Below are 11966 nucleotides of genomic sequence, written 5' to 3'. Positions count from 1 at the left end.
AAATAAATGACGATATTTTCACCATTCCGCCTCCTTCAGTTCTAAACCACAGAACTAACGTTTATCACCTGTGTCAGCATTTTCCTCATAACACTCTCGACTGATCATAGCTTATACTACAAAACAAGCAAATGAAAGAAACTCAAATCAATGTAATTATTATTCCTGATCATGCTGGTGGTTGTACAGCATCAGATTTCAGCATCTCAAATGGAATTTCTTTAAATGGACCCAACAGGAATGTGAACAGCCCTCTAAACAGAAACTCTCATCAAGCAGAGACCCACACAGGGGCAGGGCTGGATGTTAAAACACCCATGTGAGTCTTGAGTCAATGTCCAGCACAGCAATGTCTGTGTTTGGTTCATCCATCAAACATTTGTCTTTACATGAGTAAAACAGCTACTGATGCACCCTGAGGATGTCATTTACACTAATGTTTAACACAGAACAACAGCAGGAAGAACGTAGTTATGTTCAGACTTTCAGCTGGATTTTCATTTCTTGGAATGTTTTTGTCTCCGCACCATATTATATGATTTTATTTATTTGTTTGTTTGTGTTGTGTGCAGTAATTAAATCTTTGAGCCAGAAGCCCATGAACGTATTTTACTTTATGATTCTTACTGCTGACTGTTCTTCTTTCTCTCCAAACTAAATGTTACAACACATATAATTTTCATCAGCTAAAAGCCGCCTTCACATTTCTAGAGATAATGAGTGTGGGTATGTCAAGATCAGCGTGTAAAGCTGCCGATAAAGTCAAGGGATGAACTCATGCCAGACGAGTACAGGCGGAAACTGTCTCTTTAATACGAGCACTGACAACGAACAAAACGATACAAACTACTTAAAACATGAAACGCACTCACAGATCGGTGACACAGTCCAGGGTCAGAACCAGCAAACGCACACATCCAAGGTATCCAAAGCGAGAGGTCAGAGAGGGAAGTCCGATAATCGAATAAACAGAAACCAGAACAGAAAGTGATTCTTCTTCACTTATGTTATGTTGAGCTCCTAACGACGTGCATCAGTGCAGCTGCTCCCTAACGGCCAACAGACAGCATAACATTTTAAACTGTACATTTGTGGATGACAGCTGCACAACATATTCCGTTTTCTGTACTTGTGTACTTGCTACATATAAGAAAGTGAACATTTGTGAGATGGCTGCATTTTTATAATTATTTTCACTGAATTATCTATTAGTCTAGCTGTAAATAATAAATTTACTTGTGACAGGACTGGGGGGGGGAAGCAAATACAGTGTGTAACATTTCTGACTAAAATCCATAGAGAGACTCATTATTAAAACTAAAATTGAAGCCTGATATTTCCAGTGTACAGGTTGTTCCTAGTTGTTACATTTTTTAAATTTTGTTTTTGTTCATTATTAGAACTAATGAGATAATTATTAGAACTAAAAGTGAAGTCTGCTATTTTCAGTGTACACGTTGTTCTTAGTTAAATTTTTTTAAATTACTTTTTGTGACGTGACGCTAACTGGACCAACACATCACAATGAAAACAAAGTATTACTGTAACTAATGTACCTCTCCATTCACTTTAAGGTCACAACAAAACCCAACAAACTTAAGAAAATGTAGCATTTAATGAGGACACTGTCACAGTCCCACTGATGAGTTAAAGCAAAGAAACAGTCTAGCAATAAATGGTGTACGAGTGAAAGCTGCCCCAGGCAATCTATCAAACATATAAATTGTTCCATGCTTGCGCTATAACACCGAAGTGTTGACTAAAGACTAAGATTCATTCAGGTCCTTATATAAGCATAATATTATGCTAATATTATGAAAATTTACAGTCAACATAAATAATCCACAATTTTGCGATATTTCCTCACAGGAGATGAGCTGCTGTGTCAAAGGACGTGGATATTCTCCTTTAGTTTCTGGTTTAGTGCTATAAAAAGTAGATAGCTTGGACTTTCCTAAATAAACAAATTTTAAATTTGCACTCAAAAGCAGACAGGGTGATTTAGGAAGTGCAGGTAAATGTACAATGTGTACAATTTTAAAAGAAGGAATGAATTTGTGTAGTGATAGAGTCTGACCACAAAAAGGGGTGCTTGGTTTGATGCAAGGCATCTCCCTGCTAAGGGGCCCATGTTGGATATTGACCGTGCCTTGACAGGGAATTGAACCTCAACCTGCCGTACCAAACACAGAAGTGTTAACCACCGAACTATCCAAAAGCTAAAACATTTTTTGGTTTCAGTTTCTCACATCCTTGTCACACGAGGCTGAGATTGCACAGGGTTCTAAACCACACTCATAAAATGATTTATCGTGCAGCCCTAATAAATATCTATTTCAGTAGGTCAAGTTAATTTTATTTTCTATATACATTCACAGTGTTGTACTGTTTATGGGTTTTTGTCATTGTTTACTAAAGAGAGCCATCTACTGGACATCTACCTATATTCAACTATATCCAAATAACTTATTTAGCATGCTTGTTTAAACTGATTTTTGATTTAATTGTTCATTAAAAAACTAATTTTGGGCACCACCAGGGACATATCATAAATGTTTTCAGCCCAGGCTTCATGGTCCTTGCCCCCAAAATCCATGGCCCTTGTGTAGCCATTACTCTGACACAAATGTCTGAATAATTGCATTTATGTACCTACGAGTCCATTACTAACCCACAATACCCTGGGCTCCTGGTTTTTCCAATAAAATGTGAATGAAGGATTGACATTTTGCAATAGCTGATGTGACAGCAAACCAAGTATGAAGGTCACTGTCATGGAAACGTACTGGAACACACTTGTAACCTGAAAGTCATATGATGCACCTCATTCAGCTCAAGTAATGGGCAGTATCATGTGATGTCAGTATAGTGTGTCTAAGTCAGCAATCCAATGCAGCCCTATATAGCTCTCTCCCTATATTTGGTCACTCTGACATTATACAGTAGATGAAGTCTAATGCCAAATGAAAGTTAAGAGAACTAAGCATGTAAAACCTGAAAATTATGGCAGTGTCTCACTCCCTATCATTTGCTCCTCAATGATTTTGGATATTACCAATGTAGTTGATTATGCATTGGAAAGATAAGCATATTTTCAAGGTGATGATGACCCTTACTGAGACAAGGAAAGGAAGCCTCTGAAATCCTGCGGTGCTGGCCTATTACCAGCAAGGCAACTGTTTCCAGCTACTGCTCCCACACTAATTCTATCACTAAAGACAGACTTGCCTAGGGTGTGGACGTTAAACTGAATTTTCAACGTGACTGCATAATGTCTGACAATGCAATTAAGATAATGTGGGTGTTGAGGTACAAATGCCATGATTAGAGAAAAAGTTTTTTGTGAATTATGCAAAACCAACAGAATGTTCATTCCATTTATACATTTAATGGTGCCTAAATTTAGCTCAATTCTTGTAAAAAACAGTCAATTTTTTATATATATATAATTAAAAATAATGGCTTGCAGTGGATTGGTGACCTGTCCAGGGTGTACCCTGCTGTCGCCCGATTGCCAGCTGGGATCGGCTCCAGAACCCCCCACCCCCCTGCGACCCCGTTTGGGACTGAGCGGTATAGAAGCTGAATGAATGAAAGAATAAGGGCTAAAACTGCTAAAACATAAGGGTAAGTGCATTAACATCTTAGCAGCTGTTTAAGTAAATCTATGCAGAAGTGAGGTAAATGGCAAATACAACCAAGACCTGAAAGCCATAACTTTAAAAAACCAATTAGTGATTAAGAATGTAAAATGACTGCAATGACTTGGGTGACCTCTAAGCTTAGGTTTCTATTTAAATAAACAATAGAGTAAATAGACTCTATAGGGCCAGACATGATCTAATCAGTTGTCACTATGATAAAAATACATGGCCTTCAGAATTAAATTCCAGTGTAATGATGGTTCCTTTATTGACAGCTTTATATAGCTGCAGGTCAAAAGACTGTATAAAAAGAGAAAAACTGTGTCCATTTGATTTGTTTAAACAGATATGTTTAATTAAAATGTTCCAGAAATACTGCAGGTTCAGTATTCTCTACTAAAATGCTTGTTGACTTTGCAAGTGATCACATAGACAACTAAGCTAACAAGGACAAACTGCTTCTGTTCATCCATCCATACAAGTTTCATCTTCACCTGACCCTCAGAGTCCTGATAGTGGATCAGGTGGTGCTCACCATCATAGTCATAGGAAAGAGCTGATTTTTGCAGCTCCATGGAAACAGGACAGCTGATACACCAGAAGGGTTTCCTGAATTCATCCAGCAGAGTCAGACTCATGATGCAGCAATTCTGACGAGGAGAAGAAAAGTAGCTCAACATGTGTCAAGACCTCTTTTCTATGTGGACTATCACTGGTGTGACTTCACTGGTGTGATTTCACAGCTGTTCCACTCCTATGCCAACCTCTGAAAAGCTTAACACAGATACAGTGCTGAGATAAAACTTTCAAAAACAAATTCATGATAAAGAGAGAGATTCACTTTGTATTATCCTCCAGCGATCAGAAGAAGTGATGTGGGGCCCACTCTAATTTAAAATCAACTTTTTAATAGGTATCAAAATAATAAAACTAGCATGCAGTCTCTTATCATTTGACAGCAACATACTGGGGACACTTACAGGTAGGACATGCATTTATTTTGTTTTTCCTAAACCACACAGTGGAACACCATGCTGACAACTGACAACACATGTGCAGTACCTCCACTGAGCCCTGTAGGGCCTCACACCTCCAGGTCAGGGTGATGTTGCCTGTCAGGGGTGTGTGCTGAGACAGGTTTGTCATGCTAATGGCAGTCAGCTGGACGAGTCCATCTCTGACCTGATCTGGTCAAACACAGCAAGTAGTAATTAGATCACTATAATAATTACTATTATTTGTTGAAATGAAGTGTTGCCCACTCAAAGGCCAGTGTGCAATTAAATATAATAATTAGAAAAAAGACAAAACAAGAATGAAAACTATCAAGGATAACTATTTAAACATAGTAATTGTATTAAACAATTAGCTTTATTTAGTTCTATGTGTAAGTGGACTGTGTAACTGTGTCAAATTACTCCATCCATTCATGAGCTATATCCACTTGTCCTCTACAGGGATCACAGGTTTGAACCTAGCACTGTGAGGCAACAGTGCTAACCAATGAACCACCTGTACATAACATTTTTGTACAGGTTCAAAGGCAATAGGCAGATGTGCAGGGTGGTGCAAATGATTCAGTGTAGATAAGGCATGTATAAGCATAAATACATTACCTCTTCGACAGAAGAGCTGGGAAAAGCTTGCAGACATGAACTTGCATACATTGTTGTGGAGTGTAATGTGTAGTTGGTAACCATGGAGACCATATTCAGGGTCTATGTCGTCAAAGGGGGATTTTACCATTGGCTCGATGTAGGGGCTGGAGGAAGAACAAAGTTAACAGGTGAATAGGTGTGAGAGTGCAGTGTGTGAAGAAAAAAATTTACAAAACGCCATGTCATTAACAAGGTATTTCAGAGATTTGTTACTTTGTAAACTGCAATTATAATGTCCTGTTGCACTGTGCTTTCAAAAGACACCACGAGAGGGGGCTATGTCCACACAGTGATGAAGCACAGGATTCACATAGGCTGACAAAGTAACCATCAGGAATGCTGAGTAGTGCCGATGACGCTGCGCGTCTCCCCCCAGATAATCAAACACAACACAACAACTCCAACACTCTACATCATATAACCTTCACTAAAAATAAAATCTGAGCATCATATGATTTGGCCCAGTGGCTTTTCACTTTTAAAATACTGCCTTCATCACAGGTTATACCCGATGATAGGCAACAGATGATAGGAATTCAACCAAAGCAGGACTTTTACAGTATTTCTTAGGTTGTTTTATTTGCAAGATTTTTATATACTTGAGAGTTAAAGCGAATGATTAAATAATTGCTGGTGTACCTAAAACTTACACATAACAAGAATAACCTTCATATAAACCTAGTGTAGTGCAGTGTAGTGTACCATAGACGAGTCCAGGAGCATCAATTCAATCCTATCAGTTTGTATCCTTTCAGTTTGAACCCTAATCATCTGATGGTGATACACTGCATGCTATGTGAATAAAAGGCACCTGCTGCGTACCATACAATAGATCCCTGGATGCTTCTTTCCAACAGCCTGTGCAAGTGGAGGGTGAACATGACAAAGGCAACAGAGCACTGGCCCTGCAAAGAGAAAAGTCACTTAAAATCCTCATAAATTCTTCTGTTAAATCAGACATTTGTAATAATAATGATAAAAATTACCCTCCAGATACCCATGATGATGCCAGGCTGTAGCAACTTAATTTCCACCAGTCTGTCCTGACCAATGACTTGCACACCTTTAGGTAAAGCCTGCATGTCTAACTTCACTATGAGGGACCTCCTGCCAGGACTGACAGAGCAAGCAAATAAAACAATAGGTTTAACTGAGAGAAAAGAGGAAGTCGAGGGATAGAGTGGAGACGGACGCTGGCTGTCTTACTTCTTTAGGCCAGGGCAGCTAAGAGCTATCCTCCTGACACCATGGAGCTGAAGTGTAGAAATCTGCTGGTAGTCAGGCAAGCAGCCTCCACCACTCCAGCACAGAGTCACAGAAGTCTCGAAGAACTGGGAGCAGCTCAGCTCCAATGTGTCCTCATGCCCTGACTTATCAGAGACCGTCAGCTCCCAGGTGATGTCTAAGTTTCTAGAATAAAATATGATGGATAGTTGGGGTTTTGCATATAGTATTATTAATATAGTGTACAAAGCTGCTGGTTCACATACAAACAAAGCTGAAATTAACAGGATATGTACTTTATTAAGGGGGAAATGAAGATACCAGTAAACCGCAATTGCTAAGCAATTATCAAATCTTCAGTACAGTTATTTAAAGATAATACAGTGCAAATAATTGGGCAGTGCTGGGTAAAACTGACTCTTGCCTTTTAAGTATGGCAAACTACGAGCGGCAGTGCTGGGTAAAACTGACTCTTGCAAACTACGAGTTTAATGGTTATTACATTTCCTTGACACCAGTAGGGAGTAGCATCACTGCATTCCCAACTAAGTGATATGCAGCAAATGAAATGAAACCACAGCTGTTGTGATAAATCTCTTGATCCAGTTCTGTCTAAACTGTGATTCAGAGCTGCCCCTACTGTGATGCAGCTGGTGTCTCAGTGAGGCACCATCCAATATCAATTAAGCAGAGGAACAAAGCTAAAAACTGGAGCAGCCCAGGAGGCCCCAGATGACCCAGGGGATTTCACTCTTCATTGTCTGTATGTGTGATGTCTTGTGAAATGATTATTACCAAGGTAAATCGCATGCTCCTCAGTGTCTCTAACAGACAAACACCCAGGGGGAATTGTCTGAGCTGGTGACAGGAGGGAGTAAGGGGAACATGTGTGCACATGCATGTGTGTGCTGGTGACGAGAGGTTAGAGGGCTGAGTAATTTATTTCAACAATTCAAACTGCCTCTGCAAAGAACACAATTATTTCTACTTCCCCTCTGTACCACAGCGACTGCCACAGAGCTCAAAATTGAGTGCAGCACAGCCTCTAATCAGAGGTTATATAAACATAGCAGAAACCACAGTGGAGGTGAGGTGGTAAGGGTGCTTTCCCCTGCATGCTGGCACCCCCCCTGGGCAGACATCACGTTCAAACAGACACCTCCTTTCTCACCTTTAATAAAAAAGTGGCATTAAGTGCAATATGAAAAACAAACCACGCTTTGTTTTTGATTGCCAGCGGCTTGAACTGTCCTAAGGTCTCTACCCTTGAACTTTCTTGATAGCAAGGGAAGATCTCTAAAGTTTTACTGTTTGCTAAATGCAAACAGTGCAGGGGTTTCCATGATACCTCCCAGAGATGCTTCCAATTGTAAAACAATCAAACATACTGTACTGCAAAGATGGCAAATGCAGATTACAGCATGGCACTGTATACAAACTATGATCAATATGCTTCACTTTAACTAACTTAAGAGAAAGCAGCAAACTGTAAAATATAAAAGTGACTGTATAAAGATTCCCTGAGAAATAATGGAACATTTGTCTTATCGTTGTAGAGGTTTAAATGCTTCCAAAATACATGGCAAACACATGATTAGTTTAACTCACAAGCAACACTTGCCAGGCTACTCAAGTGTTTGGTACAATATATGAAATCAAGTGCCTGGTACATTAAGCAGCTAATACACCTCAGGTACTTCATCCAAGTGGTTTCTCAAAAGGAGCTTTTGTCTCGCTTCACCTCTTACCTGAGAACCCGCTCTGTCTGTCTAGGCAGCCCAGTGTGATGGCTAATGAGTCCAAGATCTCTTTTCCACTTGTTCATATCACGTGCGGCCAGAGTCTTGAAGAACAACTGCTTGCAATAGCCAGCAGCTTGACCCTGCACCTCGGCAGAGGCTGTCTTCAGCAACAGCTTGTCCACACATTTAGGTTTCCGCGTTTTATCCATGAAGAACTCTGTTAAGTATATCTTGTTCCACAGAGCACTACATTGATAGTATTGGCAGGTATAGAAAAGGATTATGAATAGTTGAAAATAACTGTAAAAATGTAAGGAGACAGATTAACATGTTTGGTATGCTGGTTATCACAGCTCTGCAAAGACAATTCAGTCTGATAAATGATTTGTTTCCCATTAAAGTGATTGAATTTCCACTAAATGTATACTTTAGGTTTCATGAAAATTATGCTTTGAACAGTTATCAGATGTACAGTGCCTTTTACAAGCCATAAAAGCAGAAATTAAAACAAATCTCACTTTATTAGAGCTGAAACAATTTGATTGATTTGTGTTATGGCAGAGAACAGTTTTCATAATCAACTGATAATCAAAAATTACTTTTCCATAATATTTTAAACAAAAATGCCAAAATACAGCCTCTCAGATGTGACTATTTTGATGTTTCTTAGTCTTCTGTGATATCAAATGGAAGATATTTGAGTTCTGGGTTGTTAGTCTGACAAAATAAGCAATTTAAATGTGACAACTTGGGCTCTGGGAGGTTGTCATTGACATTTTCATTATATTCTGTCATGTTTTATACCCAATAATTAATCAGCTAATTGAGAAAATGATCATGAGACCAATCTATAACAAAAACAGTTTTTAGTTGCCACATTATATTTCACTGGTAGATTTCACTCACTTTGAGGATTCAAGTACAATCAAAAATAACTTCACATAAAGGAGATTTTTTTGTGTAGTGGTATTTGACAAATCCCTGACTTATAATGTCAATGCAAGACTTATTTATTTAATCACTTATAACTGACTTACTTATCACTGGCAAGCTGATAGAAGCGCTTATTGACGTGGCTGATGGTGAATAGAGCTGAGGCATCCAGGTATGACAGAATCTTATTTAGGATGTCAGTTGGCAGTCTACAGAAGAGGGAATCAGACAGAGAACAAGGAAGTGACACCAATGTTTTCATGCCACCTGTTGTTCAGCGCACAGTTCTTTAGAGGCATCAGACTATAAGGCACCTGCACTCTCGACAGGCTACTTGGAAATCATATCATACACTTCTGCCAACAATATGACCCATGCTGATGTTCTCATGTAGTAGATATGGTATAAATCAATGTTTTAAACTCAATGTTTTCTAAAGTGCTCTTACATAATAATACACCTAATCTGTTTTGCTTCTCTAATCATTACTTTCTACATGGTTTATTTATTATTATTTTCTTGGTTGAAGGCAATCTCCATATCTAGTGAAAAATACTAGTCAGGTGGTTGCATCTGTCCTGCTTAATCATATCAGTACTTTCTAATCAAATCACATGAGTGGATAACATATTCATGTTATTCATATATTCACAACAAATTCACATTTCCTAACTGGTCACACACATACATTTCATGGCATATAAACAAGATACAACAGCTTCTAAAACAAAACAGTAATTGAATAAATCACATTTGGTATAAATTCATATAGGGAATATAGTGAGGTGCTCTTTTACAGTAAGTCATTTCTGGCATTTCAAACAATTTGGGAAAAAGAGAGGGATGAGTCAGACACAAGCTGAGTCTACAGTATATCCACAATATTGCCAGTAAATTGGCACATGCACTCGGCACTAGGTAAACAACGCACCATAAAACAATTTAGGATTTCAGGATTTGTAAAAAGATTATAAATACCCTGTATAATTGCATCTAAGTTAGCGCTAAAATTATTAACTGATCCACAGAAAATGTATCACCACCAGTTTTAATAATTGCTTTAATTCAGTCATTAGCAAAAGAGCTTACGGGCTCTTTAGAAAGAGTACTGCTTCAAACTAAATGTGAACATCAGCATGCCAACATGCTCACAATGACAATCCTCTCACACTGATGGTAAGTAGTTACTGTGGTTATATACACATGTATCTATGAGTAAGTATGTTTATCATATCAATGTGTCAGCATGCTTACTTTTATTAAATAGCACTAAACACAGTTCAGGCCGACAGTAATTTTATTTACTTACTTATTGTTTGTTGGTTTGTTTGTAATCATAAACCATAGTGAACAAAAGTTAGAAAAACGTCGAGGTTAAAGGCTCACTAGAGTTGTTACTACAAAAGCCCTCACAAATGTCAACCTCTGACATTTCACAGAAATCCATTTGGTATTTGTAAAGACATCTGACTAAAAACCAAAACTGACTGTTTGCTGGTGGCACTCGAGGTTATGTTCATCCTGTGGGGACCGTGAGGATTTGCAGGGTTTTAGATTCTTGGTTGAACACAATAAACACAACAAGCAATATGAACACCTTTGGCTTGCAAAAACTGTCAGACAGGCATATTTAGGCTATTTTGACATTTTATAGACACTTAATAATGCTTCAATCAATAAGGCTAATTAAAAAAAAATAATTTCTTACAATCACTGTCAGTGATGTATTGTTTGTACCAAATTGTGACTGATTAAAAAAGAGAGAATGCTATATGTGCTTATTGACATCTTAAGACAGTTTTTAAAATTAAATTTCATTGTGCAGGGTAAAACAACCGTGCTAATATGAATTTACTGGCACACGTCTATGGGAGTATAAGGAATAACAGTCATAGGGTGTTGGTAAAATAGTAAATTGTGTAGGCTATGTAGGCTATGTAGTTAAGAAAGCTACCCTGAAGTTTCACTGATGTATTTACTGTCTACATTGATCAAATTGCAACATGTACTGCCTTCCACCTGTATTGATTTTTGTTGTGCTTTTATTGTGTTATGCTGTAAACAATGTCTATACATCATTTTTCTCACAGGGCAATAAAGCCTTGACTTGCCATAGTTTCTGAAAACAGCCTGGCTGAAGTGCTGAATGCCACGGGGTGAAAATACGAGCATGTTGTGACAAATTACCTTTCGATGAACTTCTGAGTGGACGTTGGAGATGATTTGTCAACTCTTTTGGACGTCCTCGCCGCTCGCACTCTAGGGATAACTGCTTTAGATGCAGCCATTTGTGTCCCTGGTTGGTCTTGACCCTTCTTTTTGACAGATACGAAGTAATTTATATTTGCAAGGACATGTTAAGAGCCATATTTGTTTGACAGCATGCGCCCAGTAGTCATGGTAACATCCGACAGCTTTTTCCAGGAGCACAAACAAAACATCCGGTGGAGAGTACCTTCAAAATAAAAGCGGACAAACTTTTAATTTGACATTATTGCGCATGACATTGCTTAAGCCTATATACACTCTGGAAAAAATAATGATGATAAAGATCGATTTAGTTCAGATAATAGTGGGCATAGGATATTAGACTGTGTTCAAATAATTAGCTCAGAATTCTGCAGACCCATAGTTTGAAAGGAGTTGAATGACAGGGGTCGGCCTACTCCAGTAATTTAGAACTACAGTTCTACTAAAATCAACATAAAATCCCAGAACTCGGGAGCAGATCCTCGGGACAAGTATAGTTTTGTCCCTCTAACGTA

The 11966-nt window shown here is 38.4% G+C and overlaps 1 protein-coding gene across 3 annotated transcripts; it reads right to left on the bottom strand.

Moving 5' to 3' along the window:
• Positions 1 to 3976: 3976 nt before the first annotated feature.
• On the bottom strand, positions 3977 to 11630 carry fbxo15 (F-box protein 15). 3 transcript variants are annotated; one of them, XM_020599996.1, is made up of 9 exons: positions 11389 to 11630; positions 9306 to 9410; positions 8275 to 8568; positions 6509 to 6712; positions 6289 to 6418; positions 6125 to 6207; positions 5261 to 5406; positions 4707 to 4831; positions 3977 to 4294 (listed from the first exon to the last, which is right to left on the bottom strand). In XM_020599996.1, exons 1-9 carry the CDS (start codon positions 11487 to 11489, stop codon positions 4028 to 4030), a joined length of 1455 nt encoding a protein of 484 aa, XP_020455652.1. In that variant the 5' UTR covers positions 11490 to 11630; the 3' UTR covers positions 3977 to 4027. The 3 variants fall into 3 exon arrangements, with proteins under 3 accessions (XP_020455652.1, XP_020455653.1, XP_020455654.1); XM_020599997.1 differs by having other exon boundaries at positions 8275 to 8514; positions 11389 to 11628; XM_020599998.1 differs by lacking the exon at positions 8275 to 8568 and having other exon boundaries at positions 11389 to 11627.
• Positions 11631 to 11966: the final 336 nt, after the last annotated feature.

Source organism: Monopterus albus, unplaced genomic scaffold (genome assembly GCF_001952655.1).
Source record: "Monopterus albus unplaced genomic scaffold, M_albus_1.0 scaffold44.1, whole genome shotgun sequence".
Classification (NCBI taxonomy): domain Eukaryota; kingdom Metazoa; phylum Chordata; class Actinopteri; order Synbranchiformes; family Synbranchidae; genus Monopterus; species Monopterus albus.
Note: the sequence above shows the minus strand (reverse complement) of the source record. Positions and strands in the feature narration are given on the sequence as shown.